The sequence below is a fragment of the Trachinotus anak genome, unplaced genomic scaffold (assembly GCF_046630095.1).
Source record: "Trachinotus anak isolate AG129_WGS33_773 ecotype Australia unplaced genomic scaffold, CSIRO_AGI_Tana_v1 ptg000013l, whole genome shotgun sequence".
Taxonomy (NCBI): Eukaryota; Metazoa; Chordata; class Actinopteri; order Carangiformes; family Carangidae; genus Trachinotus; species Trachinotus anak.
In genome coordinates, this window is record NW_027273864.1 from 16,300,011 (window position 1) to 16,321,019 (window position 21,009).

General features: G+C 40.4%; 4 protein-coding genes across 5 annotated transcripts; 1 reads left to right on the top strand and 3 right to left on the bottom strand.

Moving 5' to 3' along the window:
* Positions 1 to 561: 561 nt before the first annotated feature.
* Positions 562 to 3,882, bottom strand: LOC139630323 (cytokine-inducible SH2-containing protein-like). The gene is made up of 3 exons (XM_071493641.1): positions 3,686 to 3,882; positions 2,751 to 2,907; positions 562 to 1,999 (listed from the first exon to the last, which is right to left on the bottom strand). The coding sequence occupies exons 2-3, from the start codon at positions 2,887 to 2,889 to the stop codon at positions 1,494 to 1,496; spliced, it is 645 nt and encodes a 214-aa protein (XP_071349742.1). The 5' UTR covers positions 2,890 to 2,907; positions 3,686 to 3,882; the 3' UTR covers positions 562 to 1,493.
* A 1,505-nt stretch (positions 3,883 to 5,387) lies between these two features.
* On the bottom strand, positions 5,388 to 11,150 carry LOC139630386 (twinfilin-2-like). Its single transcript, XM_071493768.1, has 11 exons — positions 11,012 to 11,150; positions 10,126 to 10,203; positions 9,832 to 10,010; positions 9,090 to 9,185; positions 8,895 to 8,999; positions 8,781 to 8,795; positions 8,636 to 8,677; positions 8,399 to 8,524; positions 8,055 to 8,205; positions 6,851 to 6,972; positions 5,388 to 6,642 (listed from the first exon to the last, which is right to left on the bottom strand). The coding sequence occupies exons 1-11, from the start codon at positions 11,034 to 11,036 to the stop codon at positions 6,475 to 6,477; spliced, it is 1,107 nt and encodes a 368-aa protein (XP_071349869.1). The 5' UTR covers positions 11,037 to 11,150; the 3' UTR covers positions 5,388 to 6,474.
* A 1,574-nt stretch (positions 11,151 to 12,724) lies between these two features.
* LOC139630387 (WD repeat-containing protein 82-like) lies at positions 12,725 to 15,809 on the bottom strand. 2 transcript variants are annotated; one of them, XM_071493770.1, is made up of 10 exons: positions 15,704 to 15,801; positions 15,440 to 15,617; positions 15,101 to 15,201; positions 14,932 to 14,998; positions 14,350 to 14,449; positions 13,850 to 13,966; positions 13,610 to 13,765; positions 13,421 to 13,490; positions 13,195 to 13,337; positions 12,725 to 13,109 (listed from the first exon to the last, which is right to left on the bottom strand). In XM_071493770.1, exons 2-10 carry the CDS (start codon positions 15,598 to 15,600, stop codon positions 13,080 to 13,082), a joined length of 945 nt encoding a protein of 314 aa, XP_071349871.1. In that variant the 5' UTR covers positions 15,601 to 15,617; positions 15,704 to 15,801; the 3' UTR covers positions 12,725 to 13,079. The 2 variants fall into 2 exon arrangements, with proteins under 2 accessions (XP_071349871.1, XP_071349870.1); XM_071493769.1 differs by having other exon boundaries at positions 15,440 to 15,809.
* A 934-nt stretch (positions 15,810 to 16,743) lies between these two features.
* LOC139630385 (pseudouridylate synthase RPUSD4, mitochondrial-like) lies at positions 16,744 to 20,379 on the top strand. Its single transcript, XM_071493767.1, has 6 exons — positions 16,744 to 17,232; positions 17,574 to 17,781; positions 17,906 to 17,999; positions 18,262 to 18,412; positions 18,522 to 18,619; positions 19,912 to 20,379. The coding sequence occupies exons 1-6, from the start codon at positions 16,845 to 16,847 to the stop codon at positions 20,113 to 20,115; spliced, it is 1,143 nt and encodes a 380-aa protein (XP_071349868.1). The 5' UTR covers positions 16,744 to 16,844; the 3' UTR covers positions 20,116 to 20,379.
* Positions 20,380 to 21,009: the final 630 nt, after the last annotated feature.

The window sequence follows — 21,009 nt, forward strand, 5'->3', positions numbered from 1 at the left end:
AATCCACAGGCACGTATGATCCACTTCTGAGAATAACACCGATTTGTAAACAGATGTCCTTCAAACAGCCAACAACAGTTTTCCACGAACAGCCCTTGATCTTCCAATCCATTTGGGTAACAATTTTGTAAGAGACTGTGTTTTACTTCAAATAGAAGATATCCGTCACGACTGGTGGTAGGAGCAGAGGCACGGAGGGCCACAGCACAGACACACAGGCAGGCTGATGCAATGAAGGGGTAGATTTAGGGATGAGGAGCAGGTTTACAGGGAAATGGCTGGACAGGTAGGCAGACAGATACAGACAACGGGTAACTAGTGGAAATGGGAGTTCACAGCATAAGCAGCACAAAGGTAAACATGCAGGGACATTAGCAAATGATCTGGGGAATGACTGGGGAAAAGGGAACGGTATAAATACTATAGGGAAGATGATAATGACTGGAAATGTCCTTTGATCTTAATTCTGGTAGGGATATTTAAGAGGGTGTGCTTTACTTCTGCAAATGAAAGATATCCGACTTAAGAAAAGGATTCTGCACATAAAAGAAATACAAAACACACACTGCACCTTGTCTTTTATTTTATCCTTTGAAATGTGACCCTCCAGTCTGCAGGTCATGTAGTGTCAGCCCGACCTCAATCTGTCCACACTCATCATAATGGTTACAACATGTCTGGTCAGTGTAGCCTAAAATATTCTAATTCTTAATTATAGTTTGATTGGAAGCGCGTCATTACAGAGACACAGAGAAGGAAATAGACCACTCATGCTCTCCCTTCAGTCTGTTGGATTTAGTGTTAGATCATGGTCAGAACACTTGTTGTATCTAGCTATCCATAACACAAAGTCAATTAGGATGTGAGGACATATTTTAAAAGCTTTTGTGGGATTTTTTGCAATGGCCATAATAGTGCCCAGAAGTTGCAAGTCTTACAGGAGATCACTGTTAGTTTAGCCATGGTCCATCAGGTTCATTGATTTCATTAAATAAATGTAAGCCTCCCCTCTCTCCCTCCAAAGCAGAGAAAAACAGAGAGATGAAGACCCAAATTATTTTAATGTTATGTCTGTTGGAACAGTTTGGGCTGCTTTGTTGAAAAGAAAAACTGTAAAAACAGTTGAGGCCACTGATCTAACAACATGCAAAAACCTTTATGATTCTAACTTCTTACTAAATGGGGCAAATAAAGACAAAACAGAAGAACTTTCATATTGGCATTGTACAAATAAAATGGATTCACAGTAGCTGAAACATATAAAAATATTTAAAAAATATTATTCTGGAGAATAACAGTAGCACTGTAGTAAGACTGAGCTCATTCACGAGTGGTGAGGTTTACTGCACTTGAAACATTACAATATTCTCCCTCTGGGGCAGTCTCTGTTGCCTGGGGTCCCAAACAGTCCCAGAGTCACAGTGTGTGGTCATGGAGTGTGACCTTGAGCTATGTCCCAGTCTCTGCGTCCTGTGTCTGAGGGACAGAGACTCTCACATGTGGAAAGGGTAGTCCTGCAGGTAGCGCAGCAGAGGCTTTGGGAGTGGCAGCTGGTCTGGGCACTTTGTGTGTTTGTTGATACTGAGGCGGGCCAGATGCTGCAAAGATGGGAAGGCCTCTGGTTTGTGTAAGGGGTGCATTAGCTTTAGAGGAACTCCACTGTCTTTAGCTGCATGCAGGGCAGGGTCAGACTTTGTTTTGGGGTGAATGTCATTAGATGTCTGCTCCTGTGGTGTGTGGCCTGAGCTTTTGTAGTGCTGTATGAGACTGAGAACATCTGGGAAGGACTGCAGGTGAGACAGACCAGGGGAGATGGAGTCCAGCCAGAAACAGCCCCTGCTGTACTCTATTCGTACACTTGTAGGTCCACAGCGGGTCTTCACTGACAGGGCCAGCATATACTGAGGGTGACTGCTGTCCCGCACCAGGAACGTACCTTCAGACTTTGTCAGGAGAGCTTCCCGAGCTTCACTTGCAGAAATGGAACCCCAGTACCAGCCTGAAAAAACAGACAGACAGAGGTTTGAATGTTTTCATTCTCAGCATTTACTCTGATGGATATAACCATTTGAATAATGTTTGGATAAGAATTGATGGCAACCCAGAAAACACTCTGATTCTTATGACAGAAGAGGATCACACTCAATGAAAAGATAGCGCTTTATTCACAAACGGAACAGAACATGTTCAGCCTCCATCAGTGCCTCAATAAGGTGGTGCAGCTGTCTTTTAAATAGCAAACAGCTGATTAGCACTGCACCTGGTAAAGCAGTCAAAGACAATGACAATCCAGCACTGGAACAAGAATGAAGGAAAATGTAGGCTTTGTTCAGTGGATCCACCATCCAATTCTTTACACGTCAAATGTCAACAGGCATTCTAACTTTTACTAGTTACCAGATGTTAAAGGAGGGAAGGACTTATGTAATATCTACAGCCCTATAGAAGGCGCTTTTCCCATCGAGGTATACGCTGTATATAAACAATTTTACTGCCAACATTTAGAATCAAAATCACAAGACAATGAGATTTTGCAGTTGACGTGGCCCAGACAATACGCACAGTAAAAATACACAAATCATTTAAAAACAACAAATATACACACAGTTAAGAACAGGCTGTGCAGGAAGTGCAAAAGTGTAAATATACACACGTGTTAGCACTAAGTCATTTACTGCCTGCCATATTGGAGTAAATGAATAAGCGACTCCTACTAATGTGAAGTTGAAATCAGTCAACTGCCGGTGTACCTGAGGTCTGTAGATACTGGAAAGTGCTGGTGATGCAGCGGAGATCCTCTGCTGGGTCCCAGGGAGGAGGAGAGGGCTGTGGGCAGCATGAACCTCCTCGCTCCTCATGATGGAAAATGGTCACTGCCCGGGCAACCATTTCAGACTGACAGCAGACCTGACAAGATAACGTCCATGTCATGGAGCATTAGGAACATTTACAGTGAGGTACCAAAATAAGATTCTTCTGTAAGTAGTTAAACGTATGTTTTTATTTGAGATATCCTCACAATTATTGTGACCAAAATAAGTGAACAAGCACAAAACCAAACAGACAAACAAACTAAAGACTAATAGTAAAAAACATAAAGGGTTCCCTTTCCCAACATGCAGCTTCACTTCCAATATATGCTACAAACAAACGGAAAATCAACAAAATTTACTAAAAAGCAAACAAACAGAAACATAACAACACATAATAATAATAATAATAATAATAATAATAATAAATGACTCATTATTAGGTCTGTAGCCTATAGCTGAAAGAGCAAAGCCTAACTGTCTTCTTAGGCATTAATATGTTGTATTATTTACACTACATTTCCTTAAGACGTTCGAATACAAATTGATTTTGAAACCATAAACAAATATTTATGTCAGTGGTTTGTTTTTTTGTATATTTATTTTGATCCCCATTAGCTGTTACGACCGCAACAGCTACTCTAAAAAAATATATAACTACAGTTTCATGTGACTATGTGAATAACAGTGAAGTAAAAGTAATGTGATATAGATATGCATATGCACATGCATAGTCCATATACTTACATATAAAACAGATAATGATAAATTATAATAACAGCGTTATGTATATGATATAATAACGTAATAACAACATGCTGCAATCAAATTTCCGTAACTACCCAGTCTCCTTTGAAAAAAAAAAAAAAACTCACCTTAAATCATGCAAGACATAATCCATGAAATGTTCAGAGCGTAGAATTAAATATCATGAGCGAAGAGTCTCGGATTATAGCGACAATAAACACTCCGTGTAACTATCTGTTGTAAAATATCCCGTGTCTGCTGTCGGTAACACTGTAAGAGTGAGAGAGCGGAGTGAGTGTGCTCTTTACTCAGCGAGCTGAAGGACAGAAAACAGCTCAGTTCAGTTTAGACTGACGGAGGTTCCCGGAATCTGTTTCCAAGAAAGGTTTTGTGTTTCGGGACAGGCTGCAGCCTGCAGCCTCTCTGAGCTCCGTCAACACTCACACACACACTGTGAACACGCACCACTTTCTGGACGGATTTCAAAATAAAACGCGCTGTTATTGCTGTCATGGAACAATGAGTGAGAAGGACTCAAAGTTTATGCCTTACAAAACAGGATGAATAAAAATAGTATTGAAAAAAATAGATATTATAGATGTTACAGTCAAGCCCGTCCTAAATCTGTTGTAAGAAATGATTTAAAGCATTTTAAGATTTTTGGTAATTCATTCACTCAGTCTTATACCGCTTATCCTTTTTTAGGGTTGCAAAGAGGCTGGAGCCAGTCCCAGTTTATATTGGGGGAGGGCGGGGTACAGGTTGCCAGTCTATCACAGGACTGACATGAAGAGACAAACAACCATTCACGTATCTGCATGAGTGTGGACTGTGGAAGGAAACACGGAGGAAACCCACACAGGCACCGGGAGACCATGCAGACAGGTCCGAGGGTGAGGCGACAGTACTAACCACTGCACCATCGTGCCGCCCAGAGAGAGAGGGAGAGGTACCTACCTGAAAGTGACTGAGTGAAGGATTTAAATGTATTTTCATTGCTGTTCATTCTACATTGACAGTTTTGAGCCTTTTAATTTGAAGGCAAATAGCTTGACTTCCGTTGGTGTTTGGGTTGCTGCTGTCTGTCTTGATGCAGCTGCCGGCAATAATGTGTTTAATGCTGCGTTCACGCTCAGTACAATGGAAATACCGTTTTATAACCATTAAACTGCATGTGTGTGTTGTGTATTGTATTTTAACGTGTGTGGTTTCAACATTACAACGCTATGATTTCTGACTTTATGTCTTTATGTCTATATGTCTTCTTATAGCACACATGCATTGGCTTTACGTCATAGGCTGCATAAACATTAACACAAACATTATGTTCACATCCAATCACACTCTCCAGGGTCCACAGTATGCTCTGAACAAAAACTTACAGCCATTGATTATATCTTGTCATATTATGAGGAAAATTCCCTTTGTAGTGCAAATGGATGATTTGTTTTCCAGGAAATGAACCGAACTGTGTCATGTCACAAGTCAGTATGTCTTCAAATCGTCAAGGTTCATCATCACCCACCCCACAGTTCCCATGCGCAGAGATAATGACCACTTGAAAACAGCCATTCAGCTCTGCACTGCGTTTCCAAGAAAAAATGTTCACATCATCCGTCTTTCCCGTGAGGTATGAAAGCAGCAGAACGCACAGCTGAAGGCTTCTGAGTACAGAGCCTTCCTGGAAAACACACACAACAAATTGACCTCTACTACTGAGCCGTGATCCCTGCTGCTGCTGGCCTGCGTGACTATAGGATATCACACACACAAAGAGAGAGAGAGTCAGAGTGAGAGATCAATGAGGTTACCAACACAAGAAAATAAAGAAAATATTTTATTGTAGGTCCATGTAAAACAACAACCTTCACCTGAATGTAGTCAAACCTTGATTGTGTGACTGAAGAAGGCAACTGTAAAGGTGATGTGGATGAATTTATATGTGGTAGAGAGTGAACCACAGGCACAGCATAGGCCTATACCTACGCGATATAAATGGTAATCCATCCTAAAATAGAAATTTCATCGTCATTCCCAATGATCCTGAATAACTGAATCAATATCAAAGATGAAAAAAGCATGTGACTAATTCCCAGTGGAGAGCAGAGACGGGAGGGGAATATTGTCAACTTTGAGTGAAATTGGCAAATGTAAGTAAATTCAGAAAATAAGAAGCATTTTAACCCTTTAACATCCAGTTTTCTTCTCAGGTCTCCACCAGTTGCCTGATAAGACTCAGTCAGACTCACTGTTCATCATCATCATCATCATCATCATCATAGATAGTGTGTTTCAGCTTGTTCAAATTCTTTATTGAGGCTTTGCTTATGTTCACAGACTGACATTGTCATATCTAAGACTCCATTTTTTATGGGTGCACCATTACATCAGATGGACTTGTTCTAGATGTCGTGTGCATCCTGTTATACACAAAATAGCGACCTAACAGCATCTTTGGAAACAGCTGGATCAAAAACAAAGTAAAAATAAAGTTCTGTGTAATTGAACAAAGTTTGGCTGCACGGCAGGAGTTTGAAATGACTGATAACTGGTGGATCAGCAGCAGGGTTTAAGAAGATAAACAAGTCTGTAGATTTTTATCTGCAAGCTGGTGCACCTCCCTCAAAGCATTTAAACTTTTTCATGTAGGCTGATGTTTAGTTTGATTTTTTGATAAATTGAAATATATCAATTTCTAATGCAGTGTTAACAAAACAGCTCCTGGATTTACTTCACCACAGGAAAACGTATTAATGAGTTCTGCTTTATGGTGGATCTATTCTTTCTTAATCTCCAGTGTGAAATGTATGTCCTCGCGTAAAAATAAAGAAGGAGTGGCTAGAAGCTAAACAATCAAAAAACAGTCAATTCATAGATATCGGCTCGGTTTGCTTGTGTACATGTGTGTGTATAGTGTCTAACTTTCTTCCCCGTTCTCCCCCGCACCCTTGATGAGGCGTTTGTTGCCCCTCTTGCCTCCTGGTCCACGGGGCTTGGCAAAGGCCTGCTTTAAGGCATGCTCCATCGGGTGAACCTCCTCGTACAGGAAGTCTTCTGTCAGGCCATCGCCGCTGTCTATCTCCATCTGTGGACACACACACAATGATACACACACATATGAACTGTGTACATAGATGAGTTACTCTTTCCAACACTGTGATTCCAGATGGTCAAAATCTACAATGTTCAACAGTTCTCAGATAAATTATGGTGATTTTGTTGCCCAAGAAACAACAGATTGTGTGTGTTGGTCTTTTTGTCATGTTGTGAGTGATTTTATTGGTGACCTGTACCTTTTTGGTGACCTCCAGCTGGTAGTCTCTCTCCACCTCATCCAGTAGCCTGTTCTTACAGCTGGAGTACAACATCCTTTCCTTGATACTACAGGTGTACCCAGGCATGGAATATATGAACACTGAAAGAGGCATGAAGTCGCCAGTTAGACAGATGATATTTGCTGCTTCAGTGGATCAGTTTTTGCTGTTAAAGCACATGGTACAGACAACAGTATTTGAGATCAATCAATTAGGCGTAAGAGAGCTTGTGTTGAAGACTGCCCAACAGTAGCTGTTTTGAATCCAATGTGAGTTGAATTAGATGAACAAAGTGTCTGAAAGCTGCCAGTAATTAGCTTTTGGCCACTTCGGGCAGTGGAACAAGCTGAAAACACAACATCATCACCAATTAAAGTTGTTACAGCTGACATGCTAGCAACAGTCATCTATTTACACACTCATTAATTTCAAGTCATTTCTATATCCACCTGATGAATATAAGCCCAACATTTACTCTCCTTTTACCTCTGTATGGTCTCTTGAGGACAATATCTGACTCTTAAAGCTGCTAAATGTTCACCAGGCAATCGCTACCTTTGTCTGTCTGCTGTTCGGTGCGGAGCAGGTAGTGTACAGCGAAAACAGCTGCCCGCTGCTGCTGGTTATCATGTCGATGAGAATGGTGAGAGTGAACCAAATCAGTAAAGCCCTGGACTATACAATCAAAACAATGAGCTGAAAGACACTAAAACACTCTGTAGAGATGAGGCGAGAATTGAGAGCGAACTCTTTCTCATTACTCACAGACATTTGATCCTTTGTTAATATAAAAGTACTAATTAGTGCAGCTTTGAGCTTAGGGTTAGGACCCCACCTGGTGCCACTTAATGAAAAGGAGAGGTGATGGGAGTTTTTTGGGAAATAGACATTGCAAGTTCATTGCTGGATTACTGCATTTAGTTAAGAAAGAACATCGCTGAGATTAAAATCTCTTTTACTGAGAAATGTTTTAATTAGTTGATTAGACTTTTAATATAATAAGTTAATATGATAATTCCTATTAAATTCACATGGATCTCCCTCCAGTCTCTTGAAAAGACACCGAAATGACAAAACTTAATATCTCCATATGATACTTGATAAGTGGAGAATTTGATGCTACTTTCCATCTCTGCATCAGCCCACCACTGCACTCCCACCTACAGCGAGACTGTGTACTGACCCAGCGCCTCCTGCACCTGGCCCTGGTGGGAATGTTTGAAGATGAAGAAGTGGTATCTGGGTGAATCTGTAGGGATCCTGTAGGGAAGCTCGTGGGTTTCTGTAGGCTTGGTGTGAACCAGCTCAATAGTCTCTTTCTCTACATCCAGCCTCTGCGACACAACATATACAGACAAACAGACAAGCTTTGTTCGGTAGTCAAGTCATGCACAGCCAATTTTACTGCATTTCACCGACAAGCACTGGTACATAGTTTGTTTCAAATTAGATTCTTGTAACTTCTATTTTTTACGGTATGTAGCATCCTGTGTAAATTAGTAATAAAAGTTTTCTGGCAGGGTTTACCAGTTGTATATAGTTGATGCGTTTCTGCTTGAGTTGCTGCAGAGCTTGTTTGGCGTCTTGTTGTAATGGGAATGCAAGACCCTGAAGAGTCTGTGCCCTTTTGTCTAAGCCGAACTCCATTGTAACCTGCAGGATTGGAAAAAAGTATTAAAAAATCTTTAGTTACTTCTCCTAGCATATAAAGCAACATAACTACTTGAGCAGAAAATTAATGTCCATGCACAGGACTGAATAAACCTTTGCTCTTGCAGTTGGAGTCCCAATTCGTCTACGTTCATCCTGTGGGTAAAGAGATTTTAAATTAAAACATTTTTAAATCTGTCCTCCTCTCTCTTCTTCATGAGCGCACACTTGAATTTGTGTTAGGGGAAAATCTACATACCCATACAACTTTATCCTGTGGAAAAAATGCAGAAGCAGAGAGGGTGAGTATACATAATATACACAACATATTAACTGTGCATATTCAGATAGTTGGAAGTTGTTTAGACTCGACCTCTGTGACTTTAATTCGTTGCAATTCTTGCTCGGCTGCTGTGAGAGGAGCTGGAGAGGAGCAGGAGGACATGTGTCGCAGGTACCCCTGGAAGCACAGGTCCTCCTGCAAACAGAGAGACACCAAGAGGAGGAGTGTTTAATTAACAAAAAGAAAATTCACAGATCAGTTGTCGTACTGGAAGATTTTACTGACCTCGACCGTGCCAAACATTTCATCTTTGATATGACCTCCTCCAAACTCTTTCTTCAGTGTGGCACGGGTTGCTGCGTACATCATCTTTTGCCTCACCTAAAGGATCGTACCACAGACAGCACATAATGAGCTCCACACACGGTTATTATATGATGTTCATTACTTTAGATTTCTATAGACATCAGTCTTTATTTGGGTTTTATCATTTTTGTAAGTTGGTTTGCAGTGTGGGTTTGGTAGTTTATAAATGATTGGTGATATGCAGCATTACACTTTCATCAGAGCATCCAAAAACAAAAATCAACGTATGAGGTGAATCTGTCCTCTGGTTTCTGTCCTCTGGTGTGCCGTCTTTTTCCCTCACTGTCTCATAGAAATACAAACGTTTTTGGGGGCAGAGCTCCCAACTGAACTTCAGTGCACCTGTTTAAAATTTAATTTTAAATATTTTTTCAATTTGTGCTCAGCATTAATAACCACAGTCTAAACCTGAACCTGTGTTTGGTTTGTTTTTGCCTGCACATAAAACAATTACTTTAAAATCTTATTGTGAAATTGTACAGTAGTTTTACAAACAGACAAAACTTCATTTGAAGCTATTTAACTGGGTCTTGCTTAATCTTATTTCAGTTAATAACAGCATTTTTGAACATCTAGTTTTAGTAACAATTCTTAGTTTACAATGTCTCTGCAGTGACTAAATGACTAAAATCAGTCATGACATGTGGATCTCCAGACATACTGGTGATTGGTCAGGTGACCAGGCTATGAAGATCCACTCATATCCCTGTGCATTCTGGGAGTCCAGACGATAGAGGATGTAGCATGGCTCCTGAGGTGTGAGCAGAGGAAGCAGGGACTGATCATAGTCCTTGTCCCAGCTGTGTGCAGGCTCTCTGTATGAATCGAGCACCAACTGCTCTGCAGACGAAAATACACATCAGCAAACTCATCTCAGGATTTAGAATGAGTCAACCAAAAGCTTAATGATGTTAAAAATCCTTCTGAATATTAAAAACATCGTCTCTATGTTTACCATTTCTGATGACAATCTTCATTATTCTGATGGCACCTCCCCTCGCTCGGGCCAGAAACTCTTTCAGCTCAGATGTTGCTAAAGTAACCAGATATAAGGCAGACAAGTCAAAACTGAGGATGGGGGGTTGAGGCAAATGAGACAAAGTTGGGTAAGTAAGAACCTGAGACTCCACAGCAAATTTGATCCACTGCCAGTTAGTCATGCTATCACCTAACATCCCTCAGATGGGGACAAATAAATGAAATAATCGCTGAGAAATTTGAGTCTTACAGATAAACTTTATCATTCCCCAGTTTTCAAACCCCTGGAGGGTAGTTTGGTACCATAAACTAGATTTAGCTCTTTGTTGAACTCCCTCCTCTCTCACCATGGTTACCAAACACAGCGGTCTCATAAATGATGTAAGATCAAGTGAGAAAGGTGAGAGAGGTATGCTTCCGCCAACCTGTCCCCCTACACTCCATTTACCAAATGCCATGACACACGTATATACATTGCTCTTAAACTACCCATAAATGCCTGTAGGTGCTAAATATCACAATTACTGGTATCACAACAGAGAACAGAGACACTCTAACTGTGAAATAGTTGTATACAGGCTCATAATGTCATAGACGTGCGGCTTTACAGTCCACAATTATTTATATTCACAGCAGGTAGATGAAGTAAGTGAAATTAAGTTCAGGATGATCTTAAACGCCTCTTTTTTTTTTTAAAGGAAAACATTCAAACACCAGATAATATAAGATAGATTGTGAGGGTGCATTATCTGCAATGGCATAGGTCAAAGGCTAAAAAGAAGATTTAAAAAAAAAAGACAACTAGACTAATACAGGTTTTGCTTTAAGAAAAATCCCCTTTAAAAAAAAAAGAAGGAACTTACCATTAATTCCAGTTTGGTGAGACATCTTTTGGCAGTCAGTCTTCAGGGCTTCACACTCCTCTCACACAAGAAGGACCAGGTCCAGGTCTCTGTGTCCTCACTCCTCTGGCTCAGCAGGTAGGCTGCCTCTCCACTGATGGCAGACAGATGGACCCACGCACACCAGTGACATAAACGCCTGGAGGGTGACTCGGGAGATTCCTAACACTTGAAATACAATCTGCGGAACTGTGGCTGACGAGCAATAACATGCCTGTCAGTGGATATGCCACCCTAACCACTGATCTAAAACTCTTCGCGTATCGATGACCACAACTTTAAAAAAAAAAAAAAAAAGCCTTGGTGGGGGTGCGTCTCCCAGGTCACACACTGTCCTGATCTGGACTGTACTGTGTGTGAGAGGTGCACCGGGCTGTGTAGAAACCCACTGCTCATGACATCAGTATTTTCAGATGCTCTCAGTGTGCCACATGTAATGACATTTTTATCACTCATTCACATAGAGTGGCTACAGCGGACACGACCCGCATGATCTCAAATTCCAGCCATCAGGTCGCAGAAATGTGACACCGAGCAAGAATCTGACCGCTACATTTTAACATCGTTACCTGGACCAAGAATGGCTCAGTACATTGTGTTCATGTTGACTGACAGGGTGACCATTCAAAGCTGATGAAAAAGGCCGAGAATGAGGACGATACCTCAAGCAGCACTTGCACACTGTTCATCTAGAAGTGTAAGGTGAAGAGCTCCAGGCGTCAGGTGTGTGCACTGGAAGAGTGGATCCAGCACCGACCACCGACAAAAACAAAAACACGGACAAAGTCACTGAGGTAACACACACACATACACACACACACACACACACACGAGGTAGTAGAGCATGTGTGGCAGACAGGAGTGAACAGGCGTGGGAAGTGAAACGTTTGTAAGAATCAGAGACAAATGCTTAAACTATCAGAAGCTCTTCCTCCATCTCTCTACACACACACACACACACACACACACATGGAGGGTGGTGAGAGAAAGATAAGTGTGTACCTGTGAGGTTACCTGTGATGGGATCATCCATTATTCACTCAGTGGTGAGTACATAACCCAAGCATCTATACATTATTCAACAGAGCCCCCACCCCCCCTCCTCTACTTCAGGAAGAGACACTTTGTGTTAAAAAAAAAAAGTAGAAGAAGAAAAAGCCCAACTCATCAAAATGATTGAAGCTGCCTGGATTTCTCTCACACTTGCATGTGTGTTAACAGACTGGTTTACCGACTGACTGAGCTTCTGTTTACATCTGAGATGTGTGATGTGTCACAGGACCATTAATACACGGATCCTGTAATTATGTAAAAACAGACTCTGTAATATTCACTGTGTTTAAGGTTGTAATTATTCATAGACAAATGCAGCTTGTGTTGGAGAAGTTGATACATTTCTAAATTTTCCCCATTGGTTTGTACTATTTTGTTAATTGATTAATCATTTAAATAATTTTTAAAGCAAACATTTCCTAACATTGCCTTGCTCCAGCTTCTCAGTTGTTAGAGTTTACAGCTTTTTCTTTGTCTTATGTTATCATAAACTGAATATGTTTAGGTTTTGGATTTGAAAAAATAATTGACAGATTAATCAATAATAAAATAATTGCTAGTTGAACCTGTATAACTGCATGAGAAAAATAAGGATGACAAAAAAGGAAAAAAAAACAGTAATAGTTTTTTAAATAGTTTATTATCAAAACAATAAAAACATGGAAGATAAATCAGTTAAATTATATATGAAGTGTCAAGATATGGGGCAAAAATATTACAACGGATTGTGTAAAAAAATAACTTTTTAAAGAAGGTATTTTATTCTGTCACAGCGATATCAAACCTTTCAAGTTTATAAAATACTGCTGGTAAAACATTTAACATAAAACATAAAAAAACCACATATTTTTCTCCAACATGCTATTAGGTCATCGTATTAGGTTCTTATTGTGCCAAAAGAGGCGGTCCATTGCATTACTGTATCCCTTCACCAGTGCATGATGGTATTGTGTTTTATGAGGACTCGATCCCACCTTCAGTCATCAACACATGGGAGCCAAAAGGCCTGTGAAGAGAACAGGAGAATAAAAGTAAAAATGAGCACTCTGCTTGTCCTGTAACAGTCGATTTAGTGTGTTTGATCGTCTCACCATGTTAGTGCAGGCGCTGGCAAACGTCATGTATCTGGGGTTAAACTGCAGAGTGTTGATTGGTCCTGGATGTTTCCCGTCCAGCACGGCCACCTTCATCCCACTCTCAGTGCTCCAAACATGGACTCTCCCGTCCTCTGAGCCTGCACGGCAAGACACATTTAAATGCAGTCAGAACAGAGGTCTTACAGGAGAGACACCCAGCAGCAAAAAATATAACGCTTACCAATCATGACAAACTGTGAGTCGGGAGTGAAGCAGGCCTCCAGGGAGATGCCTCTACTGTTGTTGTAGCCCTTACAGTGAGCAAAGAGAGGGAAACCGTCAGCTCCTTCAAACTAATTGTACAGATATACAAACAGAAGCAATTCAGTAGGTTTGTGGCGAAATGATTTAATTACTGTAAACCTCTTACAGAAAAAGTGTGCAGCACAGATCCATTGAAAGCATTAAGGACACGGATCATCCCTCCATTTGTAGAGATGAGAATCTGTTTCCCGTCGTTACTGAATTTGAGCCCAGTCCAGTCACAGACACGATTGAACCTCGTCTCAAAGGAGGCAAACGGACCCTTTTAACAGTGAGATAAAACATAAACACACTCATACATAGAAGCAGCAACATAAACCGTTAACACACTGAATTTGTATATCACCTTGTCAAAGGCACGAAGGTCGTACAATTTAATGGCCTGTGATTCCACCCCTGCAGCAAATATGAGCCCGTCAGGGTCAAAGGAACATACAGGTTTCCCCAGAGGATTAGTCAAACCCTAAAACACAAAAACACACAAATAATAACAGAAGTTGCAAAAGGACATTTACACCATATTTCAGCCCTTCTAATTAAAGACTTGTGTTTGTGTCATACATTGTTCATATTGTCTCGCCTTCCATTTAGTCTTTGTGTATAAAATGAGATTTTACAATGCTGTGCTCTAACTACTGTGTGTTGGTCCATGTGAGAGGGCTGATCCATATGGATCCTGAGGCAGGTCTGGGGACACCCAGTGGCCACAGGACAAATGCCTATTAAAAGGGGATTTGCACATGCATGTGTAGTGAACAACTGCAGTATGTGTAATTAAACATGTAAGTAACTGCCTACAGAGAGCAAAAGAAGGGTCATTATCCAGCCTGTTCACAAACTACTTACTTGACAGTTTGGAGAGCGTAGGTCCCAGATTCGGATTGTCTTATCCAACGAGCCTGAGATAAATGTATCATCCACTGGTGACATGGAGAGAGCAATGACCCTGAAACCATAAAGTGATACACAGTCATTTTAGAGAAAACTGGTTAACTAGTTGCTATGACAGAGCTAAATATTCTGATCAGATACAGATCAGATCTTTCTTTGTGCCTTTGTAAAACTTTTGAGTGTAAATGCGAACATATTTTTGGAAACACATTTGGATAAGACAAGGTATAAATAATAGATGGATTAGAATATGTTCCTAACGTCAAAGATGTAGACATAATAAAAATGTCCATTTTGTGATGATTTTGACAGGAATTCACTAATTAAAATGCAAGTTGGTTTGATCTGATCAGAGAACCACTAACACTAACACTAACACGGGCCAGAGCACAGAAATGTGTGCGGTTCTTCTGTTGGGATTTAACTACCCAGCACACGACGTGTTTCGTGCATACTTTATACGTGTTATACCATCTTCACCCTTGTATATGTAACCCTACATTTCTATTCTTCTTCCGGATACAGATGTGTACTCACCTTGCAGTGTGACCGGGGAAATACCGAATGTACTTGTTGTCAGTCAGAGACAAGTATCGTATGGTATCTACAAGAAATAAAACCATTTCATTTTCCCAAACTAAAACACCTGTATTTGAAGTCTGTTTCTCATCATGTTGTCAACAGCTGACAGTCAGTACTGAGTTACCGTCTAGTTTGTTGGAGCTGTAGACCACTGTCTGTGTATCTCCATGAGTGTAGCGGATGAGGTCTACTCCATACTTCTTGCTGAACAGAGTCCGTTCAGGTCTGAGAGAGGGCACAATATTCATATCTGTCAGTCATTTGATCACCTGAGAGCACAGGTAACACGCTGCACACATCACATTTATCATCATACACACATCTAATATCAAAAGAGTGAAGGTGAAACATATGGAAATTTAATATTATTTGCATATATTTATGTTGTTAATGCATGCACTCCAGTTTGCAGTTAATTACACAGTAACCACTCGTTTCTTCACAGAGTACACTGGGTCCTTACTTTCCCTCCCGGATGTCATATAACACAATGCAGTCGTCGTCGCTGCTTGATATTGCACTTTCACCATTTGGGCTGTAGTCCACACAGTTGACTTTCTCTGCATTTTCTCTATATGTCCTGGCAACCCTGAAACTCCGTAGCACACTGTCTGTGATCTTCATGTCTGCAGCCAAATATGCTAAATATACAGCGTAAAACCAAAGTGACCAAACTGCTCAAAGCCTGCGAGTTATTTCTGTTGTTTCAGTGAATGATCACCCTCACCTCTTAAATCTCCATTATAAACAACAAAACATCACAATATAAAACAGGCGACTACACGTTGACATGGGCTAACAACGATATATTCGGTTTGTTTGTCAACATCTACCAGACGGGCGGTGTTTTACAATCAACATTATACTCAACAGCATCAACGGAGCGGGCGGTGAAGAAAAACGAGCTTACCCACGGCTGCAAAAAAGGAAATTACAACACACCACAGGAAATTGTTTAAAGGGTCAACTCATCTATGCACTATGTGGTTGAGGTACAATATGACCATATAGATTTATTTTTGGTTCAAATAAGGTGCGAGAAGTTACCCTGTTAATTCATTGTAAAAAAAAAAAAAAAATACAGGTTAAATACTGACTTTGTGCTTTCTGTTAGATGAAACTCATCTTTGGACTTTTTGATACGGACTTAAGCACCTTTTAAACATTAAATTAGATATTCAACTCAGATTTAAAATTGTTTTATTTTATTTGGTTTTTTTTTCTTTGAAGAAAATACATGTCATTAATCGGATTCTTTATTAATAAAATCCCATATACCACCTTATTCCCATATACACAAATATGCATCACAAAGACAATTTTAATGTCTTCACGTTCAACATGAAATTCTGCCTGGACACAGGTGAATACTAAAATAAATAAACTCTAAAGCTGTGAAAATAGAGCCTCCGACTGAATTTGACCTTTAATATGTTTTATTTTATTTATTGCCTTGTATCTATTTGATTTCTTTACTGATGTAATTAAAAAAAAAAACATATGCACGAAGATATTTGAAGGTGAAATAAAGATTGTGTGTGGCCGCTTGGTCTTTAATATTTTTGTTAAATATAATTTTAGAAGCAGTTTCACAACAATGGAAGACGTTTTTTAATGTGAATATAAACTATAAAGTCAGAAATTTGCAGTTAGTTTATAGGTTTGATAAAAGTCCCTGTTAAAACTATCACATGTTTTTGTTTGTTTTCTTGCTTTTTTTTTTTTAATTTTTGTGGAAAATAAACTTTGCATGCTTTTATTGTGAAAGGTGGCACTCGGAAGTAATTTAGTGGTGAGGCGAGCATGGTTCCGCCGGAGTTTGTGGTTGTTTTTTTCCAGCTAATGTCACTTACCTACACTGTGCTGCAATGAACAGCTGTAGGTTAATAACCCGTAGGGGCGAATGGACCTCCGGCCTGAACACCATCCTCTCTCGGGTCAAACCACGGACAAACTGCCGCCGGAGCTCGGGGGCGGCGCCGTCCCTCTGCCGGAGCCAGTCCACCGTCTCGGGAGAGAAACCTCGCCGGAGAGCGATCGACCTGGCCCGCAAGGTCCAGCAAGAGAGGACGACGCCACAGGCTGCGGAGGCCGCGGTGTCCGGCAAGCAGAGGAGGGTGATGGAGCTGAAACGGTTTAGTCTGCAGCTTCAAAATGTGCATCCCAACGTGTTGGCCAAACACCTCCACAGAAGCGTGCTGTATCAGGATAAAGATGTAGTGGTCATCAATAAACCCTTTGGTGTCCCTGTCCGAGGTAAAACAACCACCGCACTGTCTGATTTAATGTCCCTTTCTCTGTTTTAGGTCTGCAACTGAGGATTCATTTAACTGATTAATATGTTGAATATTTCTTCAGTGAATGGATTAATTGAAATGTTAAAGAAATCCTGAGAAGTATCAGGGAGAGATGTCACTATTGGTCATAGCAGTTTGCTGATTTTGGTAGAGCTCCAGTGCTATTGCCGTTATCAGTTTTGGAGATGCCTGTAATGATAATTTTAATTTTTGGAAATCTGCAAAAAAAAAAAAAAAAAGTGGAATCTCAAGTACCTGAACCTTGATACACATGCATTTGTTGTTGTTACTGTCTCTCAGATGACTCCAGGGTCACATCCATCTCCTCTGTGCTTCCTGTTCTTTCCAAAATGATGGATGGGATGAAGGTCAAGTCCGGCTCTCAGATGCTCCCCTGTTTGGGACTGGAGAAGGAAACAACAGGAGTTCTCCTGCTGGCCAGGAGTGAAAAGGCAGTGGAGCACATACTCAACCTGCACAGAAACAACCAAGTGCAGAGAAAATACTGGTAAAATAAATATAATATATATATATTTATTTCAAGCACTAAGAGATTCAGGGTGTCACTTATCACATCACACTTCTGACCCAGGTATGTGTCGGTCATTCTCCTGTTCACTTGTCTTCCACAGGGTCATCACAGTTGGTGTACCTGTACCTTCTGAAGGAGTGATTGACATTCCCATCATAGAGAGAGAGGTCACAGGCCCTCAGCCGCACTACAAGGTGTCTCTTCTTCTGTGGTTTTGATGCCCTGACAAATATCTGTCATTAAGTCAAATGACAGAAAATCAATGCTGAATTTGATAACATACTAATTGCTGTAGTCAGTTTTACAAAATTCTGTTTCCCGCAGTCAGTTGAATACTATCTACAGGTGCCTAGACTAATCGATGATTAAAACAATAATTAATTTTGTTATTGTAGAATTATTGATATTGAGAAGCATGATTTACCCAATCTCATTACTTCTTTTTTTGAATTTCAGATGGCATTAAGTCCTCTTTTCAGAATGAATGATGCAGGTGATGGTGTAACCAAATTGCGAGCCCATCGGCAAGCTCATCCGGCTGTGACCGAGTACAGAGTCCTGGACAGCAGCAATGGTTGCAGCCTTGTGGAGCTTCAGCCTTTAACTGGTAAAAGGCTTGTGCTTCTGGGAAACATATTAAAGTGAATTACTGACAGACTACTTGGGTAATTTTTTTTTCTAAGAGGAATGGGCACTTTTTTCTTTTGTGCCCACAGGAGTGAAGCACCAGATGAGGGTTCACATGGCATTTGCTCTGGCATGTCCCATTCTTGGTGACCATAAATATTCCCACTGGAGCAAACTGGCACCCCAGGTAAGACCTGTTTTCAATCTGTTTATTAAATAGTGGCAGATAAAGAAGACAGCAATGCCGGCATCCATGAGTGGCTGACGGTATGCCACTCTTGCTTTAGTGGCAGATGCCAGTTTCAAGTGGTATATCACTGTTGCTGGTACGTGCCACTTATGACCGACATATCCTTTGTGTTCCACTGACAGATACAATTCTCTATCTGCATATACTAATGCTATGCCACTTATTTTATTGTCATATGCTGATTGTTAGTGAAATGTCCACTGGCATATGGCGAAAAATGGCATCACTTTTGTCCCACTTGCTCAGCGACCAAAAGAGTGCAGCTGCCTACAGAGAGGTTATCTTCATATATGGCATTAGCTAACCATCTTACATGATAACTGAATAGTTAACAGTGGCATATGCCAGGAGGTGGGGACTGGTATCCTGTAGTGGAACAAGAGTGACACACCACTAACAGCCAGCAAATGCCTCTAAAGTAAGAGTGGTTTATCATGAGGCACTTCTTGAGTTCATTCAGCAGACAAACCAAATAGCTGGTGTCACAGGTGTAATTATAGATAGAGGGATGGTCCTTTTTCAAAGATACTGTGTTTGTGTTCATCCGTACTTGAACAACTCTTGAATTATTTTTGCCTAATGACATGCAAATCTGTCACATTAAAAGTACCAGGACATGAGTGGAAAAACCCGTGTGGCTACAAATCAATGCTTTGGCATGAACTGTGAAATGCTGTTCTTTACGGTCCCAGCGTTGCCTGTTAAGAATGTACAGTTATATAGGCATCAAGTTGTTTAAATGTCATCAGACCACACATCCTTTTAGTAGCTGCTGACAGCTTCGTGCTTGTGTTTTTGTTCTGCTGTAGATGCCTTTGGTAGCTAAAACTGAGTGAGATGTACTGTGTTGCAGATATGTGCCTTGTAACTGTAATGTACACTTCCACACTGTAGACTGAGCATTACTTGCAGTTGCTTGAGCCAATCAGCATCCTGTACTTTAATTTTGACAAACATTTTGATTAGGTCTTTTGGAAAACCAGCAACTCTTACAGTCTCACTGATCCTCCAACCCACCCTATTGGGAGCCAGAACAATGCCTTTTTTTTCCATGTACTTGATCATGTTTTAATTCATTCACATGTCAAGAGTGGATATTACGTTGTTTTGCCTCCATTTGGGCACATTACTACATAGATATACAAATGGAAAAGGAGGACCCACATTTTTGCAAGGCCGTAGTTCCTGATTTGCCACCGAAAAACTAAATAGTACATTTTGGTCCACAGAAACTACCGGAGCATGTGTTGGGAAAGCTTGGACTGGAACAGAGCAAGATCCGATATCTTCCTCTTCATCTACATGCTCGACAGCTGACACTGCCAGGAGCCAGTCAAGCAGACATTGACGTGTCCTGTCCCCTGCCTAAATACTTCACACAATCATTGAAACGACTGTATTTAAAAACTCGCGATGAGAAAGACGATAAATAACGACGACCTTGCTGTTGGTTAAATTCTTTGCAATCTAGTGGATGTCTGCAAGTACTGGGCATCAGTTGTGTAGGATTTCAGACTCCTACATGGAAAAAAGTGTAACCATTTAAATTAAATGGAAAATTAAATTATATCAAGCTGGGTTTTTTTGTAGGGCTGTTGTGTAAAATGATCAAACACAGAAGAGACTGTGTAGAAAAGGACTGTACAGTACTATACAACTCATTTTAGTAATAAACAAATGAAGCAGAACTGTATTAAAACTTTTTGTCTATGTAGTTAATCTACATTTACATGTAATTTCCCTGGAGGTACCACTAGGCTACAGATGCTGTTGATGTAAGAAGTCATTTTTAAAAGGCCCACAGCTAATCCTTATTTCAAATGTCAACAGAGTTGCATTTCCACAAACACAGTGCTAAATACTTCTCATTGTTGAACTGCTTGACATGACTCTTGATACAAGGATTAATACTGCATTAGCTAAACAAAGATGTTTCCATATGCATATCCTGTGTAATAACCTACTATACATACATACAGGAGTAAATTGGCAAAAAATCCTTGAAGGGTGTTTGAATTGATAGCTTTGACCTGAGAAAAATGTTTCCAACCACCTGCATGACTACAATATAGCACTTGACCTTGCAAATATCTGAGGTTCAACTCAAAGATCCGCAAGCATAAATTATTAGGTAATTTTTGGGAGGAAAAAAAAACAGGCACAAGTTCTTAAGTTTTGAACATGTCAATACAAGATCCAAAATGCAGTCAGTATCCAAAAAATGTCATGAGCAGTGGTCCCTGCAATTGTCCATTAAGATGTAACATATCATAGAGGGACTTTGAGGAAAAGTAAGACGTGGTTAAACGGTCTGTGAGGTTACGAAA

Excerpts from the sequence above, each read along its gene's own strand:
- LOC139630385 (XM_071493767.1), top strand. The coding sequence starts at position 16,845 with ATGAACAGCTGTAGGTTAATAACCCGTAGGGGCGAATGGACCTCCGGC. Across the intron at positions 17,233-17,573 it reads CTTTGGTGTCCCTGTCCGAG|ATGACTCCAGGGTCACATCC; the intron begins GTAAAACAACCA and ends ACTGTCTCTCAG. Across the intron at positions 18,000-18,261 it reads GCCCTCAGCCGCACTACAAG|ATGGCATTAAGTCCTCTTTT; the intron begins GTGTCTCTTCTT and ends TTTGAATTTCAG.
- LOC139630323 (XM_071493641.1), bottom strand. The coding sequence starts at position 2,889 with ATGGTTGCCCGGGCAGTGACCATTTTCCATCATGAGGAGCGAGGAGGT. Across the intron at positions 2,000-2,750 it reads CCAGTATCTACAGACCTCAG|GCTGGTACTGGGGTTCCATT; the intron begins GTACACCGGCAG and ends CTGTTTTTTCAG.
- LOC139630386 (XM_071493768.1), bottom strand. The coding sequence starts at position 11,036 with ATGTCTCACCAAACTGGAATTAATG. Across the intron at positions 9,000-9,089 it reads AAATGTTTGGCACGGTCGAG|GAGGACCTGTGCTTCCAGGG; the intron begins GTCAGTAAAATC and ends CTCTGTTTGCAG. Across the intron at positions 6,643-6,850 it reads AGCTGGAGGTCACCAAAAAG|ATGGAGATAGACAGCGGCGA; the intron begins GTACAGGTCACC and ends GTGTGTCCACAG.
- LOC139630387 (XM_071493769.1), bottom strand. The coding sequence starts at position 15,600 with ATGAAGATCACAGACAGTGTGCTACGGAGTTTCAGGGTTGCCAGGACA. Across the intron at positions 13,338-13,420 it reads CTCACAGTTTGTCATGATTG|GCTCAGAGGACGGGAGAGTC; the intron begins GTAAGCGTTATA and ends CTTGCCGTGCAG. Across the intron at positions 13,110-13,194 it reads CCAGCGCCTGCACTAACATG|GCCTTTTGGCTCCCATGTGT; the intron begins GTGAGACGATCA and ends TTCTCTTCACAG.